This window comes from Nomascus leucogenys, chromosome 22a, assembly GCF_006542625.1.
Source record: "Nomascus leucogenys isolate Asia chromosome 22a, Asia_NLE_v1, whole genome shotgun sequence".
NCBI classification, from domain to species: domain Eukaryota; kingdom Metazoa; phylum Chordata; class Mammalia; order Primates; family Hylobatidae; genus Nomascus; species Nomascus leucogenys.
In genome coordinates, this window is record NC_044402.1 from 54,675,777 (window position 1) to 54,691,062 (window position 15,286).

General features: G+C 55.3%; 1 protein-coding gene and 1 long non-coding RNA gene across 2 annotated transcripts in view; one reads left to right on the forward strand and one right to left on the reverse strand.

Annotated features, from left to right (window-relative positions):
• The first annotated feature begins 369 nt into the window (after positions 1 to 369).
• The window catches only part of ITPR3 (inositol 1,4,5-trisphosphate receptor type 3), a 75,243-nt gene continuing 60,326 nt past the window's right edge, over positions 370 to 15,286 (forward strand). The window contains exon 1 of the mRNA XM_030802735.1: positions 370 to 812. Within this exon, the coding sequence (XP_030658595.1) occupies positions 724 to 812 (89 nt within the window). The 5' untranslated portion in view covers positions 370 to 723. The remainder of the gene's footprint in view (positions 813 to 15,286) is intronic.
• Positions 10,370 to 12,875, reverse strand: LOC105739039. Its single transcript, XR_001114905.2, has 2 exons — positions 12,495 to 12,875; positions 10,370 to 12,144 (listed from the first exon to the last, which is right to left on the reverse strand). It is a non-coding gene; the product is annotated as an uncharacterized LOC105739039 (long non-coding RNA).

Consider the following 15,286-nt stretch of genomic DNA (forward strand, 5'->3'; position numbering starts at 1 on the left):
GAGACCGCGCGGTGGCCGCAGGGCGGCCGCGGCCAGGGCGCTCCAGGGCGCGTCCTCAGCGAGCGGCTCCGGGGTGACGCCAGCCGGAGAGCTGGACTCCCCCTTCCGCGGGCGCCTGCACTGGCTCTTAGCCAGCCGAGGGCCCGGGTGCAGATAGTCCCGGAACCCCGAGGGCGGAGAGCTCCCCACTACGCCTGGGCCTCCCAGGGATGGCAGTTCCGAGTGTCCCCTAGACCCGGTGCCGTGCAGGACGCCTTTGGGAATCAGGAGGGCTGGTGGCGCATTCGGCGTCCGGGAGGCCGGGCCCCGGACGCGCGAGGAGCGCGGGGCGCAGGGAGGCGGGCCGGTGCACATGGGTGCCGGCGGGCGGGCTGCGGGGGAGGGGGGGTGGGGTGTGGCCTCCCCGCCTCCCGGGCGGGATTTGCAAGTGTGTGGTGGCCCCAGACTTCCTGCTCCTTCTACGCTGCAGGTACGCGCGGGCCGGGCGGGGCGGGCAGGCGGCGGGCGCGCCAAGACGTGGGCACCTCCTCACCCGGACCCCGGGCCCCGCCGCGCCGCCTCCTGGCTCCCCTGGCCGCCAGCCCGCCCCGGCCGCACCGAGCGTCGGGCTCCGAGGTGGGAGCGCACCCCTCCCCGCTCCCCGGACGCCTCAGTGCTCCGCACTGAGCTTGGCCACGCGCCCCTCGGCGCCCCCCACACCCTGGGCCCCGGAGGGCCGCAGCCATGAGTGAAATGTCCAGCTTTCTTCACATCGGGGACATCGTCTCCCTGTACGCCGAGGGCTCCGTCAATGGCTTCATCAGCACTTTGGGGTGAGTGAGCCGAGCTCCAGAGGGGCGCGGGTAAAGAGGGGGCGCCGTGGGCTCTGGTGCCAGCTGCGTGCGTCCAGCAGCCGCCGTCCCCCGACAGAGGGCCTGGACGTCCCCCTAGTCTCAAGGAGCGGGAACGGCTCGCCTCCTTCTTTTAGAGAAAGGAAGTGAAGTGTTTGCTCAGGTAGGACTCGGGCGCCCTACTGGAGTTGGCAGGAGGAGCCCCCCTCGGCGCAGCCTCTACCCTCCCGCGCACGCCTTTGGAGGGGGCGGAGGGGCCGAGGCTTCCTTTGCAGGTGGTCCGGGGGGCGGGCAGGTGGGTGGCTGGAGGCTGAGTTGGGGAAGGGCAGCCGGGCCGAGACGTGCCCGGCTCTGAGGGTAGGGCGGAGCTGTCGGGAGTGGGCAGGCTCAGCTTGGAGCCCGTAATCCTCTATTACCGATCCCGTGGTGCCTTTGAGGGGTCGCACCTCCTCACAGCTCTGTCCCTGTTCCTCCCAGCTTTAGTAGGAGTGTCTTCTTAGCCCTCCCCTTCCAGGCTTCAAGGTCCTGGCCAGCTGCCCCTTCTCCCCGCCTCTCCCATTCAATTTCCTGCGCCGGTCATCTGGCGCCCTTGGGTCCTTGGTTCTAGCTTCTCTCCAGCACTTCACAAACATTAATTAATTCTGGCCGCCACCTCCCAGGGTCTGGATGAACAGGGAATCAATTCACGTCCCTGGAGAGGGCTAGGCCTGTAGCAGGGAGAGGGCAGGAGAGAAATTAGGTAGAGAGGATGGGTTTATCTTCAGAGGAGCAGCTGGGTGATTCGCTGGATGGGAGCATAGGTGGTTTCTCCAGCCAGACTCCAGGGCAGGGTTGGCTACCTTTGTCCCGTTTTCAGTCTGGGGGCCTGGGTTAAATTGTCTCATCCTCCCAGCCACACATGGCTGTCCTCTAGGGTACACCCACCCTCCTCTGCTGATCCACTCAGTGGGACCAGCCAGCCGTGTGGTGCCTTCTCTCTGATGGCCTTGGAAGACAACCTGGCACCCTCAGCTCAGTACTGATGCTGGACAGGGCCTGGCTCACCCCAAGCCTGGGAGGTGAGGGGTCACTGGTCTCTCCCAGGGTTGCTGGGAGTTTAGCTTTCATCTCGATGTAAAGGGAATGGATTGTGGGATTGGAGGGCTGGCTCTGCCAAGCAGGGAGTTCTCACCTGGCATTCCAGGTGCCCTGCTCGCCTTCTTGCAGAACCATCCAGGTCCCTACTGGTGCCCTCCCCTTCACACGTGGAATCCCTGGTTATTTGTCCCCACTTCCACTAGATCTGACTTCTTCCCAGCTCCCTAGAGGATGGGGGTGGAGCCACATCTGGGCCAGCATCTGTGCAGGCCTCCTCCAGAGAGCAGTGACTAGGCCCTGGCTGCCCTGAGGCCAGGGCTGCCCACAGTAGGTACAGAGTAAACACCTCTGATAAAGCTGAGGGAAGGAGGAGAGGGTGTGGGGGCTGGGAGGGACATAGGGAGATATCGTGGAAGTCCCCTTCTAGTGTCTGAAGAGCACCAGGGACTTTTGGGAAGTGACCACCTCTGTTGCTTAGTGCCTGGCTTGGGGCGGAACACATGATGATTTTCAAGCGCCTGTGAGTTTTTTTAGACAAGGTCTCACTTTCTCACTCAGGCTAGAATGCAGTGATGCAATCTCGGCTTACTGCAGCCTCGACCTCCGGGGTTCAAGCAATCCTCCTGCCTCAGCTCCCAAAACTAGCTGGGACTACAGGCACATCATCACACCCGGCTAATTTTTGTATTTTTTTTTTGTAGAGACTGGGTTTCACCATGTTGCCCAGGCTGGTCTCCAACTCCTGAGCTCAAGCAATCCACCCACCCCAGCCTTCCAAAGTGCGTGAACCACCATGCCCTGCCTAGCACCTGTGAGATTTAACAAAATCAGGGAAAGCATCTTATTGCTGCTTCCCCTGCCCTCGTGCAGGCCTCACTCCCTCCCAAAGGATTCCCTGTGTTGCCTCCACAACTTCCTCCCACCTTGGCCCTTCCCGCCCCAGGAACTGCTTCCTCCAGTCCACCTTGATCCTGGGGCAGATACTGGTGACCTCTAGAAAGCCCTTCTATGCCAGGGTGCCCCTTCCCTGTGCAAACACCTCCAACATCTCCTGATGTTCCACCAGCGGACGTCCACCCTCCTAGCGTGGCTTTCTAGCATCGGCCTGTGCAGGTCTGCCTCATAATTTTCTGGGGCTTTTTCACCTTCCCACACCTGGAACTCCAGGTGCACCACATGACTGCAACCTGTCGAGCGCTCTCAGTCTCTTTACCTTTGCTCTTGGGTTGTTCCCGCCCTTTAGCAAGTCTCCACCTGGGTAAATCTGTCCCACCCTCTAAGGCTTAATGCAAAGTGGCCTCTTTTGAGAAACCCAGCTTCCCCTACCCCAGGGCAGAATTAACCCTTTGTACTCTATGCTTTTGAACTGCTTTGTACAAACCACTCTCTGGTGTTCCACACATTGGAGGCTTCCCTGTAGGCCCATCTAATGCTGGGCACCTTGCCAGGATTAACACCATTCATATATTTAGCAGGTCCACAGGCACTGTACTGGGTGCTGGGGACTTGGTGGTGATTAAGGGAGCTGTGCTTCCTGCTTCCTTGGAAGTTAAGAGTCAAAGAAGGAATGATTTGTAAGTGCTGTAAGTAATAGTCCAGCAGCTTCAGCGTCACCAGGAAGCTTGTCAGAAATGCAGAATCTCAGACCCCATGCCCGTCCTACTGAATGAGAATCTGCATTTTATTAAGATCCCCAGGGCACTGGTGCGTTAAAGTATGAGGAGCGTTGCTCTGAGTGATTTTCTGTCTGCCCCATCCTCCTCAGAATCCTTCTGCCTTCTTTCTGAACTCTGCTCCCCTCTGCTTTTCCCGAGGCTGTTGGTGCCCATGTCTGTGAACCCACAGGCTGATTTGACTGAATTCCTGGGCTAACCCAGTGCCCAGTGTGTGGGCCCCAGGAGGTATCCAGTAAGGGCTGGATAAAAATGAATGTGTTGAAGGCAGGGGTGGCCTTGGTGGGCAGATGGGCCAGGTCACCTGGGAGATGGGAAGGGGGCATTGGTTGGGGAGGGAGGCAGAGGCAGCATTCAGATTCTGGCCAGAGCTCTTCAGTGCAAAGTGGAGGAGGCCAATTAGAGCCTCCTGGAGAATTTGAGGTCCTGGTGAAGATTGTACATTAACTCTAGGTGGGAAGGACAGGAGGGGTCTGGGGAGTGGATCCAGGAGCAGTTGAGACTGCTGGCCGGCAAGGGAAAGCAGGCCCACGCCTGTTCTTGGCAGGAGAGCAAGGCCAGTGCCACTGCTTTGTCCCTCACCCTAGGTGGGAGCAGCAGAGGCCAGGGCTGGAGTAGCTGATTAGGGCCAACAAAAAGTGGAGGATTGAGTGTGTCCTCAGGCCAGTGGCCAGGGAGAACTGGCCGTGGGTACACAGGGTGGACCCGTCAGGATCTCAAGTCATCTCTTGAAGATCTCTTTTTTTTTTTTTCTGAGACAGAGTTTCACTCTTGTTGCCCAGGCTGGAGTGCAATGGGGTGATCTTAGTTCACCGCAACCTCCGCCTCCTGGGTTCAAGCGATTCTTCTGCCTCAGCCTCCCAAGTAGCTGGGATTACAGGCATGCGCCTCCACACCCGGCTAATTTTGTATTTTTAGTAGAGACTGGGTTTCTCCATGTTGGTCAGGCTGGTCTCAAACTCCCGACCTCAGGTGATCCGCCCGCCTCGGCCTCCCGAAGTGTTGGGATTACAGGCGTGAGCCACTGCTCCTGGCGAAGATCTCTTTTGAGTACCTGGAGAGGTGGCCCCAGACCCACAGAAAGTAAACTGGGGGAGTGCAGGTGAACTGGGTCTTGGAGCTGAGCTTTCAACATTTGTCAAAGTGCCTCTGCCCACCCATGGCTCGGCCTTGGAGCCTCATTTGGAGCTGTCGGGGCCTCTGGACCTGGATCACCCAGGGTGGGTAATCATAGTGAGTAGGAGACGCTGCCTCTTACCCATGGGGTTCCCTGTCTACCTGCCAGCCTGACCTGCTTCACTGGAGGTCAGGACCCAAGAAGTATGGGGGTGAATATGGAGGAGCATATAGAGCATATAGAGGTGAATATAGAGCAGGTCTCCAGGCTCAGGATCCCTAGGTCGGAAACCTCAGAGGCATAGCTCTCAGGAAGGGTGTCTGTTTCATGTTCCATCACCAGCTTTTTGGGTGGTTTCTGTTTTGTTTTGTTTGAGATAGGGTCTTTGTCACCCAGGCTGGAATGCAGTAGTGCGATCTGGGCTCACTGCAGCCTTAATCTCCCAGGCTCAAGCAATCCTTCCACCTCAGCCACCCGAGTAGCTGGGACTACAGGCATGTGCTACCACATCTGGCTAGTTTTTGTATTTTTTATAGAGACGGGGTCTCCCCTTGCAGCCCAAGCTAATCTCAAACTCCTGGGCTCAAGTGATCCTCTCTCCTCGGCCTCCCAAAGTGCTGGGATTACAGGCATGAGCCGCCGTGCCTGGCCATTGCTGGGTGTTTCGGACAAGGCCCTGCCTTCTCAGAGTGAGTTTCTGTCAGCCTGCATTATCCTCTAAGGTGCTCTGGCTGTACCTGAGAATCGCCTGGGGATTAAAAAAAAAATTTCAGCTCCCAAGTCCCATGGCAGACCAATTGAATCACCATCTCTAGGGCTGAGGTCTGGGTGTTAGATTTTTAAAAAGTTCTCCAGGTGGTTTAAATGAGTACCTGGGGCCTGGATCCCTGATTTGAGGGCCCTCCCAGGCTGACAGGCTGTGAGGAAGCCTGCCTGCTAGGTCTACCTGCCCCTCAGCCCAGAAGGCCCATCTCTTTGCCCTCATCAGACTTCATAATGTCATTCAACAAACATTTATTAGGCATCTACCATGTGCTAGGCAAGGCACTGTTTTAGGCACTGCAGAATCAGTGGTAATCAAGGCACGGGTCCAGCTTGTTCCATTCTGTGCAGCGGGGCCCTTTGAGCCTTAAGTCTCTGAGACACATGTAATTCCAGGAGTGGGCGACTGCCTTTCCCTTGCTGATAGCATTCCCTGGGTGGATTTCAGACCTGTCTCGGCTTTCTTTTTATTTTTATTTTTTGGAGAGAGTTTTGCTCTTGTTTTCCAGGCTGGAGTGCAATGGCACAATCTCAGCTCACCACAACCTCCACCTCCCAGGTTCAAGCGATTCTCCTGCCTCAGCCTCCCAAGTAGCTGGGATTACAGGCATGTGCCACCATGCCCGGCTAATTTTTTTGTATTTTTAGTAGAGATGGGGTTTCTCCATGTTGGTCAAGCTGGTCTTGAACTGCTGACCTCAGGTGATCCGCCTGCCTCGGCTTCCCAAAGTGCTGGGATTACAGGCGTGAGCCACTGTGCCCGGCTTGGCTTTCATTTAATTGTGATTTCATTGGAAGAAGATGTTAGACTTCTGTTCTGTACCCCAAGGCAGATTCTTGGTCTTAGCCTAATCCATGCAACTCATTTTTTGAAAATATATATTTTTTTTTCAGATTAAAAAAATAATATATATTTCATGGAGAAAATGTGACAAACTCAAAAAAGTGATCTTTAATACCACTATGGCTTACCTGAACATTCCCTATGACCTTCTAGCCTTTTATATTCATAAATGAACATTTACAAACAATATCGAACTGCACGTATGGCTTTGTACCCTGTCCTTTTTTGGATATATATAGTGAGCTGTATTTTCCCATACCAACACACCATTGTTATGGCTGCACAGCCATGGTATGCTGTACCTTAATTTATTTAAGCAACTCTAGTATTCAGCATTCAGGCTGTTTGTAAATTTTTGCTGTTAAGAACAATTTGCCCTGAACATCCTAGTGCATACATGCCTGAACAGTTGTCTAGTTATAGTTACCCTCTCAGGTAGTACATTTCCGGAAATGGAGATCAAAGACAAAGTACACCTTTATAACTCTTAGGCTGTCTAACTTTTTGTGTTTCTGTGGTGGTGGAGGGGTATAGGAACAGAACTTGGTGCCACAGAGGGTGAGACACGATTCATGTCATGTGTGAGTGTTGCACTAGCATGTGGGGAGTAAGACCAGCCTCTGCCCTTAAGGTTAGGTACTAGGCACTTCCTGGGCAGTGCAAGGATGTGATGGAGAAGGGATGAAGTGGAGAGGGGGTGGCGCGGGGTTGGCTCAGCCTAGAACCAGTGCCACACATCCACCTTGGGACTCCAGGGTCTCAGGCTGCATCCAGCTGCTCGGCCTGAATCCTGCCGGCCTGAAAGAATCCTGCTGGAGCCACTTGCTCACACTCTGCCCTGCCCTACATTCCTGACCCCGTATCCCCTCCCTAGCTTGGCCCATTGGGGCGGTGGCTTGGGTTGGGGGCGGGGACACATGCTGAGTTTTAGGGTGGGGCCACACCAGCTTTCTGTTTTCAGCTTAGGGGGAGGTTTCTGGGTTTGGATGACCTCTGCACACATGCCTGGAGTCCCTGCATGTCCACCCCCAGCCCTGCTCTCTAGACTTCACCCCGTGTGGGGCTGGGGCACCCCTCTCTGGGAGTGAGGGCTGTGTGAGTGGAGGGGAGGAAACCTGGGGTGGGGGAAGGAGGAAAGCAGAGCCCAGATCTCTACTAAGTTCATCACAGACTTCTAAATTCGAGCTCTGAGCCCCCTGGGTATGTCAGGCTGGTCATGTGAAAGGTGCCAGTGGCACCCAGCATTTGTACCTGCAGTCACAATTCCCTGCAGTCAGGACCCCTGGCTTGGAGAGCTTGGGGTCACGCAGCAGGGGACTGAGGAGAGAAGGTTGTAGGGCCTTTCAGGCTAGGGACTGTGAGAGAAATCGTGGGTGCAGAAATGAGGCTGGGCGTTCACAACACAGTGAGTCCAGGGTGTGGGCTGGGGATGGAACTGGGTGGAGCCACATTACAGAGGGATTTCCACTTGGGGAGACAGTCAGGAGAGACTCATTGCAGAGGCTTCAGTGAGGGAGTAAAATGACCAGAGTGGTATGTTTTTTTGGTCAGCAGGTGGGCAGAGCCGGAAGGGGCTGTCAACACAAATCTCAGTCCAGGAGCAGCTGCAGGTGCTTGAGGCAGACACCTGTGCATATTTGGTTAGCAAATTGCTCTCCCCATCACTCAGCCAGCCAGCCAGCCAGCCATTAGCCCTTCCCGCACAGTGCAGGAGAGCCCTCTTCTCCAGTATGAGTCTAGAAATAGATGATGGGGGTGATATAGGTAATGGGAGGGACAATTAAGTCTGTGTCTCAAAGTTGATGATGATGATGGCAGTGGGTAGACTTTACAGATCACTTACATTGGGTGGCCCTGGCCTTTACCTATGCTCTCACAGCCTGAGGCATAAATATAATTCAGGCAAAGGAGCGAGAAGCATTTAGAACACCAATTTGCCTACCACCTAGACTTAATCATTGTTTACAGTGGTCACATTTGATACGTGTATTTTTTGCTGAAGTATTTTATGATAAATTACATACATTGCATCTTTTTTACCTCTACATATTTTATTATACATCCCTATGTAACTACCGTGCTGTGATCACACCAATTAATAGTTTCCTAATAGCATTCAGGGCCCAATCCATAGTCAGATGTGCCCATTGTCCTCAGTGGTACGATCAGAGTTCACTGTAACCTTGAACTCCCGAGCTCAAGCAATGCTCCTGTCTTGGCCTCCCAAAGTGCTGGGATTACAGGCACTGAGCCCAGGTTCAGTCTGTGTTTGACCGACCATTGGTTTCTTTTTTTTTTTTTTTTTGAGATGGAGTTTCCCTCTCGTAGCCCAGGCTGGAGTGCAATGGTGCAATCTCCGCTCACTGCAGCCTCTGCCTCCCGGGTTCGAGTGATTCTTCTGCCTCAGCCTCCAGAGTAGCTGGGATTACCAGTGCCAGCCACCACGCCCAGCTAATTTTTGTATTTTAGTAGAGACGGGTTTCACCATGTTGCGCAGGCTGGTCTTGAACTCCTGACCTCAGGTGATCTGCCCGCCTCAGCCTCCCAAAGTGTTGGGATTAAAGGTGTGAGCCACCACGCCGGGCCTGACCATTGGTTTCTTTAAATCAGGATCCTAGGCCGGGCACACTGGCTCATGCCTGTAATCCCAGCTCTTTGGGAGGCCGAGGCAGGAGGATCACGAGGTCAAGGGATCAAGACCATCCTGGCCAACATGGTGAAACTCCGTCTCTACTAAAAATACAAGAGTTAGCTGGGCGTGGTGGCGCGTGCCTGTGGTCCCAGCTATTTGGGAGGCTGAGGCAGGAGAATCGCTTGAACCCGGGAGGTGGAGGTTGCAGTGAGCCGAGATCGCGCCACTGCACTCCAGCCTGGCAACAGAGTGAGACTCTGTCAAAAAAAAAAAACAACAAAAAAAACCATCGAGATCCTGTCAAGGTACTCGTGTTACATTTTCTTATGCCTCTTCAGTTTCCTTTAATCTAAAACAGCGCCCCGCCCCCATCTCCTTTTCCACCATGAACACTGAGTTTCTGGCAAGGCGGGGTTGTGGTGTAGGCTGCTTCACTTTCTGGATTGATTTGTCAGGGCTGCCTTTGTTGCTTTGTTTCCCAGAGAGCTCTGCGGAGGTTTGGAGCCAGGGCGAGCTGGCCTGAGGGTCTGCCCTGCCGAGGGTCCTACAGCCTCAGTTACTCTGTCAAGTGAGAAAGACTGAGAGAGTCCAGTTCTGGGTTACGGAGAGTGGGAGACAAGCCTGGGGCTGGCAGGCCAAATATATGAGGCAAGGGCTGGCTGGCGGCCCATGGTTGCACCTTTTCTGCCTCTCTTCCCAGCTTTCCCTTTGGTCTCCTGCTCCCTGTCTTTCTTCTCCTTGGCCTTACAGATATGTCCTTGGCCTTACAGATATGCACCCAGCACCGCTGTAGAGACCCTAGGACTTGTCAGAGAGCCCACCTGACCCTGACAGCCAGAAACCCAGGCCTGTGGCAGAGGCAGGGTGGCACACTGGCCCCGACCTTTATTTCTACTGGGCCAAGTTTAGTTGTTCTTGCTATCTCCGTTCTTCCTGGAGAGACTATTTGGGTTCTCTGCGTGTGCGGCTTATTGTCCGTTCTAGACTTTAAGCTTTCTGAAGGCTTTAGCTGTACTTGTTTTAAAATTCCATATATTCCATATACTGCCTGGCCCCTTGGTTGGCACAGGGTGGATTCTTGGTAAAGATATGTAGAGGTAAAGGAAATTGTTGCTTTTGCAGGGATGCAGGAGTTAATTTCTTTTCTCTGATGAGCCAGGAGCCCCAACCAGTGAATCTGGGTTCCTCTCTTAACATTCCGCCTAGTAGGTGTGACTTTGGCTGTCTGGAGAAAGAGCCCCCCAGGCTTCCTACCCACCACCAGCCCATCCCAGTGTTCTGACAGTGCCTGCTGTTGGAGTGGCCTCCTTGGGGCTGGCCTGCATCTGTGGAGTGGTGGCCAGTTGTAGGGTCTAGCCCTACGGGGCTTAGTAGGTGTTCTCCCCATGTGCGGAGATGAGAGATTGTAATAAATAAAAGCACAAGACAAAGAGATAAAGTGAAAACAGCTGGGCCCCGGGGACCACTACCATCAAGACGCGGAGACCGGTAGTGGCCCCGAACGGCTGGGCTCGCTGATATTTATTGCATGTAAGACAAGGGGGCAGGGTAAGGAAGGTGAATCTTCTAAGTGATTGACAAGGTGAAGCAAGTCATGTGATTACAGGATAGGAGGCCCTTCCCTCTTAGGTAGCCGAAGCAGAGAGGGAAGGCAGCATACGTCAGCGTTTTCTTCTCTGCACTTGTAAGAAAGATCAAAGACTTTGAGACTTTCACTATTTCTTCTACTGCTATCTACTGCGATCTTCAAAGAGGAACCAGGAGTATGGGAAGAGCATGAAAGTGGACAAGGAGTGGGACCATTGAAGCACAGCACCACAGGGAGGTGTTTAAGCCTCCGGATGACTGCGGGCAGGCCTGGATAATATCCAGCCTTCCACAAGAAGCTGGTGGAGCAGAGTGTTCCCTGACTCCTCCAAGGAAAGGAGACTCCCTTTCGCGGTCTGCTAAGTAACGGTTGCCTTCCCAGACACTGGCGTTACCACTTGACCAAGGAGCCCTCAAGCGGCCCTTATGTGGGTGTGACAGAAGGCTCACCTCTTGCCTTCCAGGTCACTTCTCACAATGTCCCTTCAGCACCTGACCCTATACCCACCGGTTATTCCTAGGTTACATTAGTAATGCAACAAAGAGTAATATTAAAAGCTAAAGATTAATAGTGATTGCTAATTGTCCATGATCATCTCTATATCTAGTTTGTATTATGACTATTCTTATTCTAACTATTTTCTTTATTATACTGAAACAGCTTGTGCCTTCAGTCTCTTGCCTCGGCACCTGGGTAATCCTCCGCCCGCAGCCAGTGTCTGGGGCTGGGAGCCAGAAGACCTGGGATCTGGAACTTGCTGTTCCATTAACTTGTGTGACCTGGGCTGGTCAGTTTCCCCTCCATGCCCCAGGGACAGTTTTCTCATCCACAGCTGAATGGGGACCGGGGGTTGTTCAGGGTCCCTCGGGGATTTCCCCAGTCTGTCATTCCCCCAGTCTGTCATTCCGCCTCCCATGGTGCTCTGATGGTGGCCAAGCTGGTAGATGCAGGTTTTGAGTCAGGCTTCTTGATAGTCACCTGCCCCACTTCTATCTAGCTCCCTTCCTCCTCCTTATCTAATCTTTCCAGACAGCACTGACCCGCCCTGCTACCTTTCCCATGGCGCCCACCTGGATCTCAAAGTCCACGCAGGGTGGAATGGGGTAGAATGGGATGCAGCTGTCTTCCTCTCCTACCTCAGATCAAGGTCTTGGGGTGTAGACCCCATGGGCATTTCAGGGACTGTGCCCTCCTGCAACCCTAGAACAAGCTGTCAACCAGCTCCTCTCCAGAGGGCCCAGAACAGCCCTGCCTGCCCACAGGCCTCCAGCCAGGACCCTTTCCCTGTAGCCCCATCCTCCTGCTCCCTCTGCTGTTCAGACTGGTCTTGTGCCTCCCAGTGGATGGAAGGCGCACTGCAGGGACTGTCGTCTGGGCTCCTGAGCCTCTGCCGGGCTGGTCCTGAATGGAGGGGAGAAGGAGACACAGATGTAGACAGGGCTCCTGTCCTCGGCACTCAGCGTGGTCGCAGGAAATCCCGGAAGGTGGGGACCACACCCAGCACATAGTAGGCTCGTAGTGAGGTGTGTTGAGTAGATGGAGACCTGGGTTGTGTCTGTGCCATTCTCTGACCAGCTGTGTGGCTCAGGGGTTCCATCCACTCTGTGGGCCTCACATTGTACTGTGGTAAGAACACAATGAGATACTGGATGTAAAAACGATTGATAAACTGTAGAGTCGCGCGATGGAGGGCCAGTTTTTCTGTGATCTTGGCTGGGGTACCACCGGCCTCTACGTGAGGGGCGATGCCGGTGGTGGGCGTAGAGGGGCGTGGGCAGGGAACCACGCGGGAGCCTCAGCTTGGTCTTGAGATGGCAGGAGTGGGATGGGGCGTCATCCTAGTAGAGGCTGGACAGTGAGAGATCGGTGGGCTGGTAAAGGGTGGGAACAGGCCTTTTCCGGGGCCCGTGGGTGGAGGGACCTTGTTGGGAGGCGTTGGGGAGAGGGGGGTGAAGCGAAGCGGCCACTTACCCCTGTAGAGCGCGGCTCGGTTTCAGCGCCAGGTGCGCACTCAGCAGGGCACCTGTGGTCCGGCTAGTTTGATAAACACAGGTGCCCGCCATGAGGAAGAGTCGGGGTGGGGCGCTAAGGCCAGGGACGTCGGCGCCAGCAGGTGGGGAGGGGTCCCCCGGGGCCGCCCTCCGCGGGCAGATGAGCGGGGGAGAGCAGGAAAGCGCGGGCGCAGCGGCACGTCACCCGCCCCGCCTCCAGGCGCGTCTGGCGGAGGCGCGGCGTCCTGGCAGCGGCCGGCAGTCGGAGGCAGGCCGGGGCGAGGCCGCGTTGGCCCTCCCTTGGCGGCGGCGGCGCGTCGTGGGAGACGGCTGCACGTGGGGCGGCGAGTTTCGCTTCGCCGCGGGGGCGGGGGCGGGGCCGGGGCCGGACGCCCGGAGCTCGCGGGCCGGGCCAGGCTGGGGGCGGGGCGGGGCCAGGGCGGCCAGACCGAAGCTCCCCCGAGCCGCGCGGACCCAGAACCGCTCCCACCACGCAGCGATGGGGAGGTCTCGGCCTCGCCTGGTGAAGCTGCCTCTCCATCCAAACTTACCTAACTTGTGTCCCGGCCCTCGGGCCTCCCTCTGGCCCCAGGTCTCCCGACAGCCCATCTGATAAGAGCTTTCTTGCTTATCTGTTAATGACTTCACGCGACGCTCCCTCCCGTCCCCTCCTGCTCCCCTGTCGCCGGAGATCACCTTCTTGGGATCCCTTAGGCCTAATGAGTATGCACAAAGACACGGGTGAGGGGAGCTTGGGGGCACGGCGGGACCCTGCAAACATCTGCCCAGGGCCACCTTCTTTATCTACACACACCAGGTGGGGGCTGCGCTCAACACTAGCTGGAGAATAAAACAAGGAAGGCAAGGTGGCAAGGTGCCACCCCTTGGAGGTTCTTGGGGGACACAGAATGGAGCCTAGCATTCCCAGATGATGCCTGTTTTGCTGGTCCTGGCGGACCCAGGAGAAAATGCCCAAGGTCCCATCTCCTGCCTCCCAAGTCCTCACTCCTGACCGACCCTCCCTGCTTTCCGTAGCCCTGCCCAGGGCTTGCTTCTCTGCTCCAGTCCCTTCCACAGACCATTGTCGTCTGCTCAGCTGCACATCTGGGATGTTTTCCTTCCCAACCTTGTTTGAATTCCCCTCCGGGGTCCGTGCTCCCGTTCTGATCCGTCGCTCCCTTCTCTAAGTGGCTTCTGTTTGCACTCCTTGCTTCTTTGTGGACTGCTGGGCACTGGCATGGGGAAGGGCTGAGCTGGAGAGGCGGGGCTTCAGAAGTTGTGCCAGCGTGGGCTCGGACAAATGGACATCCACCTAATGACCAGGTGGGCTTGTCCAGAGGGGTGAGGAAAAACACTTTGGCCCCCAAATTTGCATGTCTTTCCTGCATGTGTGACCCAGACAAGGAGTTCCCAGGAGAGGCGTGGAGGGATCAGGGATGAGGATGATTTTTTTCCTCAGACAGGGACCCTCCGAGGAGGGGGACTCTGCGGCCTCTTCCTCTTTCCGCCGCTACAAGGCCCTGTGTGCTGGTCAAGATGCGGGCTGTGGGGACTGCCGCCAGCCTCTCTTCAGCTGCACAACTTCCATGCTGCCCTGCTGCTCCATCACCCCTGGTCAATGCTTGCTTTCTCTCACCATCAAAATTCATCCATCCTGTGTCCCCTCACTTCAGGGTTTTGCTAAGAGACAACCAGCTAATCTGATTCACTAATATCTTACAGGAAATTCTGTGAATTATTCAAGGCTCTGAGCAGCTCCTGCTTCTCCCACACCTTCTCTGATTGGCCAAGCAGTGACATCTCCCTTCCCTGAATTTGTACGAAACCCACGGCTGGTACCACCAGTCGGCTCTGACACATATTCTTTACATTATTTATCTTCTGAGTATGTGATTTGTCTTCCCAATGAGATTTTAAACTCCCTGAGGCAGGGACCTTGTCTTTTGCTTCTTGTGTACTTTACTGCACAGCTAGTAAAATGAATTAGTTAACTCAGTATGTATTTTGTGTGTCCCCTCTCTGCACCAGGCAGTGGTTTGGGTGCTGAGGATACGGCAGGGAGCAAAACAGACACGTCTGTGCCCTCACGGCACTTAACATTCCATGGGGTCAGGATAAGGGATAGTAAACAAAATAAGTAAACTAGCTAGCCAACCAGGTGATGCTAAAGGCTGTGGATAACAATTACACAGGGAGGGGCATACTGAGTGTGGCAGGAAGCAGTTTGCAATTTTTTTTTTTTTTTTTTTTGGGATGAAGTCTCGCTCTGTCGCCCGGGCCGGAGTGCAGTGACGCAATCTCGGCTCGCTGCAAGCTCCGCCTCCCGAGTTCACGCCATTCTCCTGCCTCAGCCTCTCCGAGTAGCTGGGACTACAGGCGCCCGCCACCACGCCCGGCTAATTTTTTTTGTATTTTTAGTAGAGACGGGGTTTCACTGTGGTCTCGATCTCCTGACCTCGTGATCCGCCCGCCTCGGCCTCCCAAAGTGCTGGGATTACAAGCGTGAGCCACCGCACCCGGCCATGCAATTTTTAATAAAAATGGGAGAGAGGGTCTCCATAGGAACAGGCTTGTTTGAGCCCAGATCTGAAGGAGGTGAGGATCCTGGAGGTAGAGGGTTCTGGGCAGAGGAAAGAGCCAGTGCCCACTCCTCTGGGGGCTTTGAGGAGCCTGGAGGGGGCTCCAGGGCTGGAGCAGAGGAGTGAAGGGAAGGAGTTTGGGGAGGAGATGCGATCAGAGAGGTGAGGGGGTGGACCACGAGGGTCTTTCAGG